This window comes from Phalacrocorax aristotelis, chromosome 18 (assembly GCF_949628215.1).
Source record: "Phalacrocorax aristotelis chromosome 18, bGulAri2.1, whole genome shotgun sequence".
NCBI lineage: Eukaryota > Metazoa > Chordata > Aves > Suliformes > Phalacrocoracidae > Phalacrocorax > Phalacrocorax aristotelis.
In genome coordinates this window covers 2,122,771-2,141,816 of record NC_134293.1, presented here as the reverse complement: position 1 = coordinate 2,141,816, position 19,046 = coordinate 2,122,771, and the positions used below count along the sequence as shown (strand labels likewise).

The following is a 19,046-nucleotide window of genomic DNA, read 5'->3' as shown; positions in this document are numbered from 1 at the left end:
ATCCACATGAAGGCATGTGCCTTCATCAGACCTGATGGTATGTACATACGCCCTTTTCCAACAGGAAGCGTCAGGGCTCTAGCACTGACCTATCCAAGGAAGGACAGCTTTGGCACTCAGTGTGCTCTTCACTGCAGTAAGGTAGCCGAGCATCTTATTTCTGAACAGCAGCTCTGCTTTAGTAACATGGACTCACCCCTCCTCTGAGAGGGCATGTTCTGTCTTTGGATGCTAAATCCTTTGAAGGAAAACCACTTGATCTTCAGGCAACTTGTTTGAAAAGGACATGGACCTACAGCGCTGTTGTAGTACAGGTATAGCCTGGGAAATGCTCGGTTGAAGTTAATACATACTGAACTGTAGCACTGACAAATACCTTCCTTGGCTGCAAGTATTAATATCAGGCTAGACTTGCACTTTACTGGCAGTCAAGACAAAGTTAAATCACTGGCACAGTAGGTCACTAACCATAGACTACACCACAAACTTCCATAGTTAAGGTTTTACAACTTTATTTTGGGCTAAGTTGTTAGGCAGTAGCAGCCCTTCTCGTTAAGCAGTCCTTAATTCCTGAGTGCTGTTCTCCTGGGGGATTGCACCACGCTGGTCCCAGGGTGCTTGTACTGACCAACCCTTGCTGCTGTCAGAGGTTGGACTCTGGGGCCAAACTCATTTGGAGCCCTTTCTCCTCTTGGCCAGCTCAGCTAGTTCTTCCTGGATATGCTGGACAGAAGCAACATCTCCCTTCTGTTGTGCTTGCTTGAGAGCTTCTTCGTACACTTGTTTTGCTTGCAGGAAGTCTTCTGTAGCAAGAGGAGAAAGCAGCATGGCTAGCCAACTGCATCGCCCTTGTTCAGAGTCCTCTCCTGAAGCTGAGCACATGCAAAGGATGTGCAAAAGACTACCCGGAACACTGCAAGAACTAGAGAGGTTCAGAAAACATCCACCACAGGGTGCCAGTTAAAAGAGCTAGACGACAGCAATGACGACAGGACAAGGTGCTGCTTCAACATTAAGACCTCACTGAAACTAGTCTCAAACATGTCTTCTGTCTTTTTGGAACCAGTTACTGTACATACAGGACAAGGGAAACTAGATTCCCTGGCAACCTTTCGAGTCAGATGCAGCAGTACTGCATTTATCTTGGACAGGATCCTTCAGCAGCTGAATTCAGTCTGAACCCGATACAAGTTTCCTACACCAAGTCAGCAGACCTACTGCTTAAACTAAAAATAGTAACACAAAACCAACAATATAGTTCAATCCTACAGTACAGGTCTCCGCAGTCAGCACAGGGACATGGGCTGGACATTTGTTTACCTACCTTTGTGCATCAGAATTGCTGCCAGGTTATTCAGCACCATGTGCTCCTCAGGGTGTCGAGTCTCCTTTGCCAGCTCAGCTGCCCTCTTCACATGGGAGTATGCCTCATCGTAGCGCCCCTGAGCATCCAGTACAGTTGCTAAGTCATTCATCAGGACCACAGTCTGCACCAGGACAGAAAAGCTCTGAGCAAGACCTGTACAGAAGTCTGGGGCAGCAGAAGCATCGCATTCATACCCCTGTTGCACTAGTAAAAGTAGGATTTCCCAGAGAAGCTTTCAGTAAGAAAGTGTCTTATTCTGCATGCTCATTCTTCCTGGCAGGAAAACAGAAGCCAATTTAGTGCTGTGTACGTTTGATGCCAGCAAAGCTGCTTTTAAGGCTGCCTTGTTCCCTACATTAGCCTTTCTTTGCCTAATAGTCCAACTACCATTGCACACGTCACCTGTGGATGAGTCTCTCCCTGAACATCATTTGATATCTGCAGAGCCTTCTCATACATTCTTTGGGCCACTGGGAGCTGGTTAACATTTAGGAGATAGCGAGCATAGGAGTCTAGGCTCATCCCAAGCAAGAGGCGCGTGTTGGCCTTTTCTTCAGCTGCAAAGAGAGGAGTGGAAGTGATCACTTCTACAAGACCATGCATGAGTCTCCATCCTACAAGAGCAGGAAGCTTATGCAGTGTGAAGACAATGGACTGACATGAAGATGGTGCTTAGGCAATATGGAAAGCAACATCGAGAACAAGGAAATGGAGACAAGATAATGAGAGACACCTTTGACAGACAAGGCAGTCCTACCTGGTAAGACATCCTCAGGCAAGTCCTTTTGCTTGGCAATCTTCTCCTCTAAGGTCAGGATGCAGAACTCGTAGCCAGCCAGGGCTAACTTGTGCCTGCAAAGTACAACTATTCAGCAAGGCAAGGCTCCTTCCATCCCTGAAGGGACAGATGTGAATACCTTCAGTCCCTCCTCCTAGAGGGCCTGTAAGACAGCTTTTCCCCTTCAGCAGAACCCTTTTGCCCCCCAGGTTATGGCCTGGACCCTCCTCTTGGCACATGGGCAAAGGGATCTAAGGGATGGAGAAGGCCCCCTCCCCCCCAGACAAGGCCAGCTAAGGCAACCTCTGCTGCTGCTCCACTGAAAAACAGCTACAAGTTACCAGCCCGCAACTGCTTCAAAAGCCTTCTCTCCTGTGAGATGGGGATTTCAGACTAAAGAGCAACGTCCGCTATGGCTAATTCTGCCTTAAGCTGGACAGGTCATAACAGCAATCGCTGTGCTGCCTGACAGCAGGTAGGCAAGTGTCATGCCTGTGGGAACCTTTATGTTGATGGTATCTTGCCACACCAGAGCTTCCTCAGGCACTCTTTAATAATAGAGTGGCCCAGCTCGGCCACCACTGCTACTGTGAAGCTGAGATGAAAGCAAAAGGTGCCTTTAGCAGGGAACTCACTGTTTCTGAGCAGCATAGATACTGGCCAGCTTGAGGGACATCTCAAGGATTGCATTATCATCCTGCCAGGAGGACACACAACACAACTGTTATTCTTCTTGCACCTCCCCAGTAGAGACATTACTTTGCCTGAAAAGAGTTTAGACCTTGAAAAATGCCCATCCTGTTGTCTCCAGAGCTGCCCTCCCCTTAAAGGAAGGGCCTGAGAAGCTGGCAAGCTCATAGCTAGTATTGCCAATTTCCAGTAGGAGGTGTTACAGCACAAGAAAGAAAACAAAGAATTGTTAATACTTCCAGCTGAAAGCTGTTACGAGAAGAACATACCTCCTTTGTGTCCCCTGCAAGCAAATAGCTCATACTTGCTTTGTAGAGCTTTTCTGCCTGAAACGAGAATTTGGAAGAGAATACTGAGTAATGATGGCAGTTAAATCAAGAGATCTCTACCCTTTACAAAGGCAGACTACTTCGGAGAAACCTGTCTCACACTTTGTGGCATTTACATTGTATGTCAAGACCAGTCAGCAGTGAAAGGCTGACCAGAGCCCTGTGGCGCTGGTAGGGTCCTTTCAGTTTCTACTTTGGCACTCCTGCACTAGCCATGCATTTACCATCCGTGTGCCTTCAGGGTTTTCCCAGATTCTCCTCGAGGCAGCCATCTAACTGCTTGACTGTGGCATTTGATAGTAAGAAGTATTCCTTCCCTTGCACTCCATGTTGGAGTTTAAAATATAACTGTGAAAGCACCTTTCTTAGCAGTATGTGCTCCATGGGACTGCAGTCCCAAGGCAAATTATTCTGCTTTGGACTGCAAGATCCAGCATGAGCCATCAGCGTGCCCTGGCAGCCGAGAGGGCCAGCCGAGCCCTGGGGGGCACCAAGCCCTGCATCGCAGCCGGGCGAGGGAGGGGATCGTCTTGCTCTGCTCCGCGCTGGGGCGGCCTCACCTCGAGGGCTGGGTGCGGTGTTGGGAGCCACAGGACATGAAGGTATAAAGCTGCTAGAGAGTGTCCAGGAGGGCCACGGGATTGGGGAAGGGTTTAGAGGGGAAACCGTACGAGGAACGGCTGAAGTCCCTGGGTTTGTTCAGCCTGGAGAAGAGAAGGCAGCTTCCTCCCAAGGGGAGGAGGACGAGGGGCAGGTGCTGATTGCTTCTCTGGTGACCAACGCCAGGACCCGAGGGAAAGGCAGGGAGATGTGCCAGGGGAGGGTTAGGCTGGGTATTAGGGAAAGGCTCTTCTCCCAGAGGGTGGTGGAGCCCTGGAACAGGCTCCCCAGGGAGGCATCACGGCACCAGCCTGGCGATATTCAAGCAGCACTCAGACAAGGCCCTCAGAGCCATGGTGTGAATTTGGGGTGTCCTGTGCAGGGACAGGAGCTGGACGATGGTCCTTGTGGGTCCCTCCCAGCTCAGGGCATTCTATGACAAGACCTCGCATCCCTCAGCCTGTCACAGCCTGAACACCTTCACGACCTGGGGCATGACAACACCTTACACAAGAGGTCAGCCGGTTCAGAGGGGGCAGGGGGGAGAAAGCGTTACTCACATTGTCCAGCTGCCCTTGCATGAAGGCCACGTTTGCCATCTGGAAGAGACAGACAGTGCTGAAGCTCTGCAAAGGCCGTGGGGACTCACCACCGCTGTTCTCCCTCCTCCCTGCAGCTCCGCTGTAGCCCCCGCACACGGCACAACACCCCGCGAGGGGAACTGCGGCCGCACGGCGATGCTGGCCCGGCGCAGCCCCTGCCCGCCCCCCGGCGCCTCACCATGCTGTACGTGTAGACGATGGCTTTCCTGTTATCCGACCGGTGCGACAGCCGCAGGGCTTCGTGCAGAAGCCGCTCCGCCTCCCCCAGCTCGCCCTTGAGGACGCTGAGCTGCCGAGAGAAGGGCAAAGCCGCGGGGCTCGTCACCCCCTGAGCCGGGCCCCGCTGAGGGCACCCCGCCCGCCGGGGACGCCGCCTCACCTTGGCCCTCTTCAGCAGGAGGATAATAGCGTCCTCGCCGTCCTCCTCGTCGTCCCTGGGGAAGAGGGAGAGGGCTACGGGGAGAGAGTGACAGCCGTCCCGCACCGCGCTACCCCGCACCGCGCCTCACCTCCCAGGGAGCCCAGGGTACCCCCGACCGGCCGGGCCCACCGCCGCGCCAGCCCCGTCGTGCCGCTGCCGCCCCGCTCCTCCCCGCGGGCCCCGCCGCGCCAGGCGGCCCGGAGCGTCGGGAGCCCCGCAGGCGGGCGGCGGGTGGCCAGGCGGGACAGGGCCCGCGGCGCCACCGCCGCCAGCATCCTCCACCGCGGGCCCTTTAAGATCCCGCCCGCGCCCTCGCCACGTGATGCGGGCCGGTGCGTCACCCGGTGCAAATGGCGCCTGTTGCTATGGAGACGCGGCCTCACGGCGGCACGGCCGAAGGTAGGCCCCGGTCCCGGCCCAAGCCCACGCCCGCCGTCCCGGCCTCGGCGGCTCTAAATAGCCCCGACGCGGCCTCACCGGTGCCGAGGGATCCATCCTCCCGGGAGCAGCCGCCGTGCGGGGTGGGGATGGCGCGGGTCCCACTGCCGGGGCCTGGCGGCCGCCGCGCCCGCCCTGAGGCACAGGGGGCTGCGGGGCGGGCGGCCTGTGCGGCTGCCTGGGCCGGGAGCTGCCTCGGCCCGGCGCCGGGACGCTGCAGGCCGCAGCCTCGTCCTGTAGCTGGCTGCATCGCCCCGGCCCGTCCGTGGGGTCTGTTCGTACGTGGAGGTATCTGAGAGAGAGAGAACCCGTGTGATTCTGAGAAATTCTGCGTTCCGAGAAAGTGTAAAAAACACCGTTCAAAAGATGCTGCTTCCTTGGCCTCATCGCAGGGTTGAAACAGGGCATTGCCCAGAGAAACTGTGTTAGTTTGCGGTACCTTTGGTGACCTTAACGATTTCCCACTGTCTCCTGTTGTGTCTTGCTTCCCAGTCAGGAGGCCAGTGCCCATGCAATGGATAGTACCTTGCCAGCAGTAGCAGAAGAGCTTTTGAAAGAGATCAAAAAGGCTTTTCAGGAGACCTCACATGGTATGTAAAGAAAAACAGAACCATCCCAGCAGGCGGTGGGCCTGTAATACCGGGGCTGTCAAACCCTCAGGTAGCAGTGAGGGCTGTCAGCCCCTCCTTGCTTACATCTTCTGCAGACTGTTGCGTGAGGGGTGGCCTTCACTTTCAGCAGTGGCAGAGTAAGATATTGAGGCTGCATGCCTTCTGTTGCATGCTTTTAGAAGTAGGATATTATAAAAGTAAGTATACTTGGGCTTCCACATTTCTTTTTAAAATTAATCCCAGTGGTTCTGAGTGGATATTTAATTGCTGTACATGATACAACTTGTCTGGACACAAAGGGGTTTGAAGCACAGGTAATGAGGAGCAGCCCCCTTCTAAAAGTCAGGCCCTTCCAAAAATTAGACCAGGCTGGACACTTTCTTGACTGTGGGACCTAGGGCAATGCTGCTTGCTTGGAGCTCGTAGTGTAAGTGGTTGCACTTGAGGGATGATAATTATAGGCATTTTGTAGTGCCTATTCTACTGCTGTTTTTACAGACTCAGTAATTTCAAAACGATCATGTTTTACGACTGACCGGCAGAGGGTGTTGTGTTAGTGAGCCCAGGGCAAAGAACAACTTTCCCATTGCGTGAATCAAGCAGGCGTAAACCAACGGTTAAATCTTGGCCAATTCTAGCAGCTAGTTACGAACAATTACCTTCAGTGCACTCTGGATTACTAACATAGTTCTGTAATCTGTGCTGAAAGAATAAACACCTGTTTGTGTTTACTTGATAAGTAGCACAGAATGGTTCTTCCTAAGCAAAGTGTCAATTTACGGAATATTTTAACGGCACTAAACCCAATCAAATAAACATTCAGAGAAGCTGGTCTGAGTACTGAGTACATTTGAGTGGGAAATGGGCAGAGTCTTAGCGTCTAAACTTCCAGAGTGACCACATCAACAGCTTTCTGGCATACTTCTAGTATGGCTCCTTCAGGTTAGAGTAGATCCAAAATCTACATGTGATTTTTTAAAAGAGCTTTATAAATCCTATTGTAAACTAGAAAAAAAAAGTCAACATTCCTTTTAAGGTATAATTCTCCTTAAAGCACCAAAACAGTACACTGGGACATAACTGTGGAAAGAAACTGATCAATCACTTTGGAGAATTAAATTAGAATAAAGTTGGAAAAGTTAAACCAACAGCATAAGACATAGAGATTATTTTGAATTTTTGGAACAAAGGATTTTAAAATCAAAAGTCCTGATCTTCCAGTGGAATACAGAGACACTGTGTCCCATTAGTGATAACAGAAAGATCAGATTGGATGATCAGAGCCTAAGCTGTCAGCTGCAACAAACAGACAAATTTTCTTAAGTGTAATTTTCCATCTTAACAAGAAGTTCTAATAAGTGAAGACATTATGTTTCTGAGTGCTGTATTAAAAGCTATAAACCAGTGGTGCCCTGCAAGACTATGCTGGGAAAAGAATAACATTTTTAAAGTTTTGATGCCAGAGTTTTCAACTCATGCCAAGAGGGTTTCAGAGAAACCAATATATGTATTTTTAACCAGCTTCTTAAAGTAACAGAGTAAGACATTGAGGCCCCATGCCTTTTCTTGCATGCTTTTAAAAGTAGGATATTATAAAAGAAAGTACATTTGGGCTTCTGCATTTCTTTTTAAAATTAATCCCCCTGGTTCTGAATGTGTGTTTAATTGCTGTACTCGTTAGGTGCCTTAGCACTACTATAGCAGATCATTTTGCTGCTCCTTGTTGCTTTTTGGTGGCTAGAGAGGATGGCTGGAGCACTGCAGTGCTGTGTGGGCTCTGGGGGTGCATTAGGGGACACTAGCCTCTCCGTGGTGTTGATGTCTCTCACAGTGGGAATGTTCAGCAAAATCACATTTCATTTTCTTTTTGTTGCAGTCCCTGATGACCTGCTGTTGGGGTGAGTATCTTTTGCTTCAGTTCTTGTCCCAAGTGTCCTGCTAAAGGGCAGCTGATAATCTGCTCTCATTGCAGTACTGCTCTTTTTTTCCCGTGTTTGACCAGTACGTGTTTCTCATGCAGAGTTGCTACGTGTTTTTGCTGGTAGTGGAAATGTAGGTCCAAAGAGACAATCTCAAGGGTTTTTCCAGAGATTCATGAAATTATCTCTGTATCGCTTAATCTCCTGTAATGACTTGCTCTAATTTAGGTGGATTAAACATGCAGAATGTTTCCCTTAGCTCTAATTTGGGTGGATTAAACATCCAGAATGTTTAAGCTGAGCTTTGAGTCCACCCTCAGATCTGGAATGAGTTTTCTGTGAGAGTGCACTGTGTTCAGAGTGATTCATGCCACTGGAGCGCGGCATCCCTGCTGCATTCATATTGCTGTGAGCACAGCAGCATCCTGAGATCCTGTCTTCTATTTGAGTCACGGGTATGTGTGATAGAAAGGGAGAAGTAAATGTATCATCTTGCTGCACAAGGGAATTGTTAACTTGAAGATTACCCTGAGAGTTTTCTTCTCTTTAGGAGTCAGCTGGTTAGAGGTCAGCTTCATTGTCCTTGCGTTGACTGAACCTTGTGAATCTTTCAGTCATTCCCAAGCACCTTGAATCTCCTAAGAGATCCAAGTTTCACAGCTTCTGCAGCCCTCACTAATTGGTGTTGAAGGTAGAGAAGAGGCACCATCACAGTAAGAAAGGCTCTTCAGATTCATCTTTAACTTTGTGTTCTTGCCTGCCTGTAATTTAGCCAGGAGGGGAGATCACCAGGAACCCTCCGGGCCTTAATGTCTTTGGATCTAAAGTTATCTAGCATAAAGCTTGTGAAAGGTATGTATGCTGGTTCCCTCTTCCAGGACCACAATGGCCATTGAGGGCTGGGATTGACAAGTCTCGTAACTTTGTGTTTCCTTCTTGTCATAGAAGAAAAGTGGAGGAAAGAAATTCCCTTGTTAAGCTTAATAACAGTTGGGTGGTAACTCTTGGCAATCCAATTTCCATCAGTTCCCTGTGACCCTCGGCTCAGAAGTATTCTGATTTAATTTCTGAATCTTTTCCAAATCTCTGAAGTCCTTTGGGCATTTCCCTTACATATTTCCTGTTAGACTGATCGAATTGTATAAGTGAAAAAAGAATTCCCCAAATTTGAGAGTTACAGACATTCATTAAACTCAGCCCCCATATAGTCCCAAACCTAATCATTAAGGAATGTCTTACGTTGAGTGTTCCCCCACCCACTCCTCTCAGTCCTCAGATGAAGCCAATCCTTATTGCCTTGAGTTTGTGCAACTGAAGATTTGATATTCCTGGAATAAGTCTGTCTGCTTGGCTTGTTATCAATGAGACTGACTCAGATGCATAGGTCAGCCATGCAGTGGGACGCCAGGGCTCTGCCTTGGCTCTTTGTGTCTTCACTGGAGTTGGAAATGATCCTCTGCTTTCTCCTGTTCTCCTGCTCGTGTTTTGTACTATCTTTTCATCACTGCTGATTTTCTTGTTGTTTACCCTTGTAACTAACCTAGACTACACAGATTTTTTTTCTCAGCAGATAAAAAGTCTGTAAAGTTAACTGAGTTGCCCCTGAGCTCTTTGGAACACATTCAGAGCAGCTGGATATACAGGTCTAGAATAACTTCTAAGCCTGTTAGCCATCTGGACAGTAGGCTAAAGGTACAGGTGTTCATATTTGACATACAGCTTATCATATACCCTTGCACGGCAGGGGATGTGCAGACAGTGAGAATGTAGATGGAAATTACTGCGCCTGTAGGACTCACAGCTGTTTATTTTTCCACTTGCTGGTGTGGAATTTTACAGCAGCGAGCACACAGACACCAGCATGTGCCTCCAAGGTGCTGCCTCTCAGGACCGAGGCAGAGGAGAGAGTTGGGTAGAGGCTATGTTTTGCAGGAAGCAAACGTGTACCTGAGCAAACACGTCTAGCCTCATCTTTACCCCATCCCAGGCATGCTCTGATCCATAAATGCAGTGCAGTGGTGTGGTTTGCCTGCATGCTGGTGTGTCCTGCTTGGAAGGAAAGGAAAGGGGAGGGGTTTTTAGAGAGGGTGGAGTGACATAAGGCATGTGTTGTCCCCTGGGTGTTTGTCTGGAACAAATTTGCTGTACCTGAGCCCTGCCGGTAGCTGGATTACAGACATAAATCTATTGCTGTCCAGTGGCTCCATGTGCAGTGGAGTGTCTTAAGTATTTCCCTGATGGTCTTTAGCTTCCTACTGATGCAGTTTGGTGGGTAGAGAAGGAATAATTTATAGCCCAATTGTGACTCTGGTAGAGGAGATGTGATCACTACAAAATGACTCATTCATTCTCCAGGGTTTAAACGAGTTTCCCGGGGATGAGGAAGGAGCCCAACTGCTGCATTTCCTATTGCTCAAGGAGCTATGTATCATCGTTGCTCTCTCCTTGCTCCGAGGCATGATGTGTGGGCCATGACTGGAGGTGGGATTCAAGACCAACTGACCAATAATCTGATCCAGGGCTACTCATCCAGGACAGCCTGTGTGGACAATTAAGGTGTCCCAGAGCACAAACCTCTTCTCCCCTTAGCATTAGCAAGTCTGCCTTCATGTGCGCTTGATTACCTGGTGCTGCCCCCACTAAAATGTATGTTTATGCTCGTTGTGCTCACGTGACAGTTTCACAGTTTACTGCAACAAGGATAACTGGGCTGCATGTGTGACACTGCCTGTTGTCTGTAACCTCTGTTGGATCCCCAACACTGTGCATCCCCCTTCCTGCATCTTCTCTTTGCCAGCATTGCTTGTTTTTGTTGCCAGAGGTGCAGTTTCCACTGAAGAAGACCTAGTGTATTTAGGGTGCTGGGCAGAAGCAAAGTTTCCAGCTTTAGAGTCTAGATTCACTCTTTGATAAATAGGTTAAGTGCCAGTGCTGTCTACCCAGAGTTTGTTTTGGAAGAACTATGGGAATACTAACAAAAAGGCTGATCAGATCACTGTAAGGACAACCTGTGTCTCTTGCTTCAGTTACACTCCCTTTGCAATTATCAGTGATCTGAAAAGGGACTTTCAGGCCAGAAATGTTTCTCAAAGATAACTTCTCACCTACGTGGTGTGTCACGTACCACACTGTGTCGCAGTCATAGAGACTGACTAAAAAAAAAGATCTCACTTCTGTGTCTCTGATGCACTTTGTCTTGTTTTAGTTCAGGACAGGAACCACTTCATGTCCTGTTCATGCAGCAGGAAGCCAGAATAGTGTTTGGGTCATAGTGCTGAAGAAGAAACACTTAAGCTGTAATTTCCTGTGTGCAAAAAATCTTCAAAATATCTTGTAATGAAATCCGATGGGATTTTGCAAAGAGATGTGAGGCTGTTTGGGAGCAGCTTGGGAATTTGGAAGCTTTCTTAAGAATATCAAAAACCATGTAGGTGCTCCAAATAGCAGGCGGAGTAGAGGCTGTTCTTACAGACTGAGTCCTGTCTGTCTCCAGGAGAGTGATTGTCAGCTGGGATTTTCTCAGAGGGACAGGGCAGGGATTGGTGGTCACTTGGTGAAAGACAGCAAAGCTGAGAATGCATTCTCAGCTTCAAATGCACTTCATTGCTTGGGGCCATAATTAATGGAGCTGTAATTGATGGGATTTTGAGAGGCCATGGGAACCTTTGGCTACGGGCCTTCCGGCCTCCGTAGGGCTAAATCCCATGGATTAAGGCTAAGATGGGTGGTCTCCTTTCATGGAGTGACCTCACTAGAGACACGTTCTTTTTCAGGCTAAAGTTCATATTTGGCCCGTCTGCTGTCCCAGCTTTGGATTTGGTGGATCAGCGTTCCGTCACCCGAGTCACGTCCCCCAGTGGAAGGACTGCATACCAGGTATACACTGTTCTTCCCCTCTTCAATCTTACTTTCTGATGGTTTCCAATTGACCTGTGAGCCAATATTTTCCTAACATGCAGAACATGGAAGGACATTTGGATAAACACAGAGAGGATATCAGTGTTTTACAGACTCCTAAAACGATAGTGGAGAGAAGTAGCCATGGACTAGAACTAGAACAGCATGGTACAATACTGTTTTCTTTGTGGCTCCCAGCCAGTCAGAGACGATTTCCTACGTGTTTGTGGGTATGGCAATCAGAAGGAAGTTTTCCAGGGATTGCTAATTTTGCTTTATTACTTTCATCCCATCCAGCAAAGGCAGTTCTTCCTCTTGACAAACTGTACGCAACAGTGTTATCTACCATCACTGCATTTCTTCCCCTATTGCATTCCAAATCCTCAGGGTCCTGAACACTCTTGACCTCTACTTGGCAATGGGATCCTTGCTGCCTGGAAGGAAGCAATGCAGGCCAAATCCGTGGGTTTCATTCAGTCACAGAAACATCTTCATAAAATGGCATTTTAGGGAGAAGAGCTCACCTTAGCCCTGAAGATGAAACTCCTCTCACAGCACAGAATCAGAGATGGAGCTGAGGCTCATTAGGTGAGGAGAGGAGCCACTGGCACTTTTTTCTGACTTTTCTGTTGTATGGACAATTCCTTGCTCTACTGTGCCACAGCACTGATGGCATCTCTGGGGACAGTCTGTCTGTTCTGTGAGCCGTTAACCAGCCGCATCCAGTCCATGGAGTCACAGAGCCAGAGAGACTGTGTGCTATGCCCTAGCTAAGGCTGAATAAGCAGTGGGACCCTATGCTAATAAGATTTCAGTGAAGAAGCACCCAATTCTTTCTGTTTAGCACTACTAACCCCCTCAGATGGCACGGTCCCCTCCATTGCTGAACCCAGTGCTGTGCTTTTTCACACACAAGAGAAGGGGGAAATCTCTCTGCTCGCTGTTGCAGCAGCCAAAAGGAACATTTCCAAATATCCTCCCTGCAAAGGGCCTTCTCTCCTTCACTGGAGGTGCTGAGATGCTTTGGGGTCATCTCGGGTAAGAGAAGAGCTCTGAAGCCAGGCCTGAGTAATGACACAAACGTTTTTCACGTGTTCAGAGCTTGCATTGCTTGATTGCACATGGAGTCTTTATCGCTTCTGGGGCTTGGAGAGGAGATCAGCACCTCCAGAGAGGCATGATTCATAAACAGACAGGGCTCAAGAACACAGTCTGATTTGAGTTGAGAGCTTGCCTATGGATATTTGGTAAAGCCTAGGAAGCACTGCTTCCAGGACCCTGTGACAGCAGCTGCCTCAGTAATTGAATGCTTAAAGGCTTTAAAGGCTTTTCCTTTTTTACTGTTGCTTGGCTGAATATGCCACTGGGCAGAGAATGGTCACATTCTCCTTGCAGAGCTTTGTCAGGCCATGCAGGCTAAGGCAGAGCTTTGCAGGCTGGGATGCGGAGTACTCACTTGGCACCCGTTTGTGTGGAGGATGAGGGGACTTCTGGAGCCTCTGGTCTTCCCAGAGAGCCTAAATGTACTCACATGCTCACAGCTTCTCTGCAGCATGGCAGAGTTATCTGCATCTTAAAGATGCCTAATATTCACTTCTTAGATGCAGGAAGCCTCTTGAGACATGGAGGAGATCAGAGAAGCATGGCGAGAGGACTTTGATATGCTGGGTCCTGCCCTGACACCCTCTTCTTGTCTGGGCAGGGTCATTGCTGAACAGTGCTGCCTCAAACTGCATGTGCTGCACCAAGGCAGGCACTCCTCCACACTGTCCAGCCCTCTCCCCGCTGAAGTGAGGGGGCAAAAATTCCTGCTGGCAGCAGTCCTGCAGTCACCAAATGGGAGTTGATTGATTAATATCTACTAATGGCCCCAACAGTTGGCTCAACCGGTGCACGTCAGAAAAGAGCAAGTGTCAGAACTGCTCTCCTCCTGCTGCAGGTGGAGGGAGCCACCAATTCCCCCTCCGGGGAAGGAACCCGGGGCAGGTAGATCAGGGCTGGTCACCAGGAGTTAATGCTGGACAAGCCTAGCCTTCAGCCAGGCACTTTGTAGCTGATGGGTATGATGTGAGCCACCCCCCTGCATCACCCTGGGTCTGTGCCTGTGTCCCCCCAGCTGACAGGCAGCCTACAGGAGGCAGTCCCTGCCTGCAGGTGCGTGTGTGCCTCTGAGCAGCATTCCTCTTTAGTGGATCCTGATTGCTGATTAAGGCCATGCTGATGAGTTCATTAACAGAGGAATCTGAAGAGATATTTTCTCTGGGGGTGTGAGGCTGGTCCCATTGTGAAATTCTTCCTCAGCACAGCTGTCTGAGATGCAGAAACAAAGAGCAGAGCCTCCCCTGAGGCCACTGGCTGGAGCAGTGACAGGAATACAATCTGGGGCCGTAGAAACCAGAACATTGAGTGGGATACTGCACTTCAGAGTAGCTGGGTAGCATCACTGGCTCTTCATACGTGTGTGTGGTGTAGACATGTATCCCAGCTGTGTGCACTTCTCCCCCAGCAGAGAAACATCCCCAGTGGGGAGCTGGGGGGCATCCGTGGCTGCCTGGACACATGCAGAGTTATGTCTTTCAGTTATTCCTCAGAAAGTCAGCTCTGTCGTTTGCACAGTGCAGATGTGGTTGAGCTGGAGTGTGAAATGGTGCTTTCACTTGCAGTTAGATCTGGAGAACTGTTCTCATTGAGGTTGTGAGGCTGGTCCTATTGTGAAACTCCTTTGGGTCGACATAGCCAAATCTGAGATGTTGATACTTCACAGGCTAAAATGCTGTTTGCATTCCATATCACCCAGCACATCTTAGGTACTGCTTCAGGGGAAAATGGCTCTGCTCAGGCAGGCCCTAGGACTGCAGCCCGTAGTGTAGGCTGCTCTTGCCCTCAGGAACCAAGACGGGAGAAGAAAGAGCCCTCAGTCAAGTGAAAGCTATGACTTGTCTTTTAATGCCCGGGCATTAATGCCCTTGCTACTTAATAGAGGAGCAGCACCAATGGGGTGTTCAAGGGCTGATTGTACCTCAGAGTTGTTCATTGTCCCAGAAGAGCTTGTCTAATACCTGCCTAAGCTGCAGACTAAAACCAACCCTTGTAACTCCAGGTCAGGGGTAAATAAGTCCTACCTGAGGCAGAGATGGTGGATGCTGGCTGGTGGTGGAGCTGTGCTGGATTCAGCAGAAGTGTAAAGTGGTGAGCAGGCGGCCGTTGGGGCACCTATTAGCTATGCCTGTGTTGCAGAAATGCTGAGAGCTGTGGGAGTGAAGCCAGTTAGCAGGGGGAGAGGCAGTGCTTTAGCCATCCTGCCAACCGTCACTTGCATTGCTCACATCCTGCACTTGTATTGTTTCTTCTTTTTTATGTCTGTTTTAATTAATTTCCTAGAACTGTATGGCAACCTGCCTCACTGAGAAGGATTTGAGCATCAGGTCCTGGCACAGCCTGTGGTGCTACCTAGCTGTACGCTGGTAGCAGCAGTAGCTGCCTTGATGCCACAGCTGGCCCTCCTGCATCCCCGCACGCTGGCAGGGACACCACCACCAGGGTGAATTTTCCTCGCTGTGCAACCAGCAAGCACCTGGAGATGAGGGCAGCGGAAGGAAATCTCGCAGCATCCCAGGGCCAAGAGAGCACCCCAGTGCCTGGCTTGGCTGCCGCTGGCCGGAAACAGTGGCACCTTTTTCTCGTGGCCTTTGGATCTTAGATTCTGCCTTAATAGGCAGAAGCTGTATTCTTGCCATCTAGGTGAGGATGGGGGAACGCTAAACTCAGCCCAAATCTGGCAGTGCCTGTGTTTTCCCCATCTCCTCAAAGGAAAAACACTTCTGAAGGAAAGGCACCATCAGAATACTTCATCTTGGAAAAAAACAATCAAAGGGGCTAGAGAAAAACAAACTTGCCACAAGTGAAACTCAGCCTGGAGTATAAGGAGGGCCCAGGGTAAAGGCCAGACTGAAAGAAGTATGGTTTACCTTGAAATGGGAATGTGAGTCTCGTGTCCTGAAACTGCTGGGAGTAAGGGGGATTATGAGGCATAGGCGATTCTGTGGGAGGGCTTAAACTTGTGGATGTTACCTGTCAGGCAAAAGGTGCAGAGGGAGCCCTAGGGGACAGGGGAGGGCTCCCCTGGCAAGTGCAGCCCTGGACAGGGAGGGACGATGTTCCTCTGGAAGGACTTAGGAATGCCAGGGGCACCCTGGAGGGGAGCAGCACTCTGCAGAGTTCCACTGGCTTTTTACTTTTTTGTGTTTATCTTTCGATTTAGATGTATGTGTGCCACAAACCCAACCAGAATCTAAAGCCTGGTATGGGGGAGGAGTGTGGTGTGCCACAGATAGCCCAGAGGCTTGTGTGCAGAGGAGGGCATTGCTGGTGATTACACCCATGTAAATCCCCACCATTCTCTGGAATATCCAGGAAGAGTTAGTACCAGCTGTTGAAGCCACAGAGCTGACACAAAGCACTTGCTCTTGCTGTGGCAGATATGAGAAACATCATGGCAAATACTCTGTGGTAACTGTGTTTTGCCTATGGGGTGCACTCAGTTTAGGCCTCAGAGCATTAGTAAAGTCCATGCTCTTGAGCGCAGGTTCCTGCTTAAAGTCTGCAGGTGTGTTCTGCTCCTGCAGACCCTTCCCTTGCAATAGGAGAGGGCAGAGCTGTTGGCTCTTAAAGTAGCTTTCTAGAATCTATTTTCCGATCTTGAAGAAACCAAAAGAGAAATAATCCGTAGATTGGATTTCCTATGCCACCCAGTCGGCTCCAGCAGGTCACAGATTGCCTGTCAGCTTCTCCATGCTGGAAACAAATGGTTCCCTCACCTGGCTGCCTGCATCCCGTGCCCGTGGTGCAGAGCTATATGCCTCACTATCAGCCTTGCAGAGGAACAGCATGTGGGAAAAGGAGGCGGTGATTTTCGCAAACCAGAGATGGAGCAGGGAGGCTTCTTCTCTGGAGACTTCAACTTTGTTTATTCAGTCAAAACTGGATTCCAATAGCTGCAGCTGGTTTTGGGAGCAGAACAGCAGCAGCCTTCATCCGCTGGAGCTAGTTAGAAAAAGTCTCACTGTTGAGTGCCTGTTGCTGCTCTCCTTCCATCCCCAGGTCTGTGGTGGCCCTGGATTCACAAATGAGTTTTCTGTGACAACAGAGCCTTTGTCATCTTCAGCTATCCTGTGTCTGCCAGTACTGGGGGAGACAGCTTGCTGTGCTGCCAGCTTTGGGAGATCAGGAGAGGGGGCTCTGTGCTTGGTGCCACCGCCCTTCTCCTGATCTCCTAGCAGCAACGTCACTGGAGCTGAGGTCTGCTGCAAGCACGGGTGTACGTACAGGAATGCTTCCTTGTCTCTAGAAGCGTGTAGAGACCATGAGAAATCTGAGGAGCTTCAAGCTTAGATTGGTTGCCCCAGTATTTTTTTGCATTTTTACAAAAGTGCACTTTTGTATTGTGGCACCTGCTCACCAGTTGCGTGTTGTGAGTCTTTGTGGAGAGGACATCAGGCCAGATAGAGGCTCAGAGTTAAGAGAAATTAAAAGTGAATGCTGCCTCTGACTCCTGCCCCCTCTGGCTGCCGTTGTTTCAGGTCCTTGGGAGTGCAGGCAAACTCTACACCTGCTACAGTTCCTGCCATTTCTGCACGTGTCCTGCTTTTGGTTTTACGGTACTGCAGAAGAGCGAGAGCCTTCTGGTAAGTTGTCTGCCTTAGCTTGGGGCCAGGACAGGGAGTGGGGGAGAAGGGTGTGCTCTGCTTCTTGATCCTGAGCAGCCTGAAGTTTCCAAGGGAGCCAACGCATGAGCGTTGAGTTGACCACACAGGCTGCGCCTGACCCACTGTAAATACCAAAGTCGTGGTATTTGGGTGGAGCTAGGCCTTACAAGGGCTAGGGAGGGCTTTTGTTCTTAATTATGCATTACTGTTCTGACTTTCAAGAGATGAATAATGCCTGGTCTCTTGGAACAAGGACGATTGCTGCTAACGGGGCTGGCACATGGAGTCTGGCTGATGAAGTGGTGCCGTTCACCTGGTGCCAATGAGGAAGGGCTCAGGGTCACTAATTGGTCTGCAGGTGTCCCCCCAGCTCTGTGCCAACCATCCCTCCCTCACAGGAAGCCTGGCTGTTCCAGGACCTCTGACAGCTGGGCCTAATACTGTTGTTTTTCAGAGCCGTGTGGACTGCCAGACAGTACCAAGCTGACTCTTGTTCTTTATTGTCTGGACCTACCTTCTCGTGCATGCGTGTGGGGAGGGCATCAGGAGCCAGTTAACACTCTGCTGTGTGTCACATCCCTGTATTCCATTATCCTGATGGCAGAGCTGACCTGGGGCAGCTGGAGTGCCAGCCTGTCCCAGGGCTTGGTGTGCCAAGAAGGAACCGTGTCCCTGGGAGGGGTGAGCGCTTCATTAGACCCGTTCTGGCCAGGATGGATTTTTGTGGCTTCCAGATAGAGCATGACATTCCTGTGTTGCTCCTGCTGTTAACTTGGCTGTGCTATTATTTGCAGTGCAAACATATACTTGCCGTCTACCTCAGCCAGGCCATGGGAGCCTGCCAGGAACTATCTGTCTCTGAGGAGCAGCTCACAAGCATCTTACTGGCTGAGGAAGAGGATGAAGGATGAAGGATTTGGATCACATGTGGATGTGCTTTCTGTGTACCTTCCCAGCAGTGTAGCTGGCATTTTATGTATCTGTCAAATGTTCAACATGGCTGGGAGGTTTCTTCCTGTGCTGCAGCCAAGTGTGACATTATTTAGCAGCCTTGCACTGATGGATTAATTAGTAAATGTTAAGAAGCCTGTGTTGACTTCAGTTTCACTGATTTAGGCTATTCTAGAAATTGCTGAAGATGTTTGAACTAATATGTGGTGTGGTGTGCTTGTGATGTGGAGATATGAACAGTCCAGCATGTCTCTTAGTGATCTGATAAACCTTGTTAACTCGGCTTGTGCTTTGACTAACCCCACTGCCCTTCCAGTGCCTGCATGGCTCGGTTTGACAGAGCGACGCTGCAGTGGCTCTCTCTAGCTGGCTGCTCAGAGCGGTTTCTGATTCATCGCTGGCAAACCTGTACCAGGGACTAGGGCAGGGACCCCATAGCACCTTAAGACTGATGACACAGGTCTGTTCTTCTAATCCAGGGTCTTCGGAAGCATCACCCTGGCTGCTGTGCTTTTAAATTGACCCGTTTCAGACAAGTTTACCGCCTCATGCTGGCTGGCAGCGCAAGGCTGTCCACATCAGGCACGGGGGAAAGGAGACTGCTGCTCCCCGGTTCCACACACCAGCCGGTGAGCTGGGAACCAGCTCCTTCCAGCTCTGTGACGCCCTGCCTGTGCTGTGAGACTGGGTTCCCCCTCGCACGCAGAGTGGCCTCGTATGATACACCGTGTGAACACAA

At 49.8% G+C, this 19,046-nt stretch overlaps 2 protein-coding genes across 6 annotated transcripts; one reads left to right on the top strand and one right to left on the bottom strand.

Annotated features, from left to right (window-relative positions):
* Positions 1–495: 495 nt before the first annotated feature.
* Positions 496–5,106, bottom strand: TTC19 (tetratricopeptide repeat domain 19). 2 transcript variants are annotated; one of them, XM_075113620.1, is made up of 10 exons: positions 4,875–5,106; positions 4,745–4,818; positions 4,544–4,654; positions 4,324–4,362; positions 3,104–3,160; positions 2,780–2,841; positions 2,124–2,218; positions 1,769–1,923; positions 1,325–1,487; positions 496–800 (listed from the first exon to the last, which is right to left on the bottom strand). In XM_075113620.1, the coding sequence occupies exons 1-10, from the start codon at positions 5,059–5,061 to the stop codon at positions 670–672; spliced, it is 1,074 nt and encodes a 357-aa protein (XP_074969721.1). In that variant the 5' UTR covers positions 5,062–5,106; the 3' UTR covers positions 496–669. The 2 variants fall into 2 exon arrangements, with proteins under 2 accessions (XP_074969721.1, XP_074969720.1); XM_075113619.1 differs by having other exon boundaries at positions 496–803; positions 4,875–5,102.
* ZSWIM7 (zinc finger SWIM-type containing 7) lies at positions 4,338–18,446 on the top strand. 4 transcript variants are annotated; one of them, XM_075113631.1, is made up of 6 exons: positions 4,338–4,549; positions 5,717–5,814; positions 7,712–7,733; positions 11,528–11,630; positions 17,231–17,335; positions 18,151–18,446. In XM_075113631.1, the coding sequence occupies exons 1-6, from the start codon at positions 4,545–4,547 to the stop codon at positions 18,265–18,267; spliced, it is 450 nt and encodes a 149-aa protein (XP_074969732.1). In that variant the 5' UTR covers positions 4,338–4,544; the 3' UTR covers positions 18,268–18,446. The 4 variants fall into 4 exon arrangements, with proteins under 4 accessions (XP_074969732.1, XP_074969733.1, XP_074969736.1 ...); XM_075113632.1 differs by lacking the exon at positions 4,338–4,549 and adding an exon at positions 4,806–4,891; XM_075113635.1 differs by lacking the exon at positions 4,338–4,549 and adding an exon at positions 5,081–5,185.
* Positions 18,447–19,046: the final 600 nt, after the last annotated feature.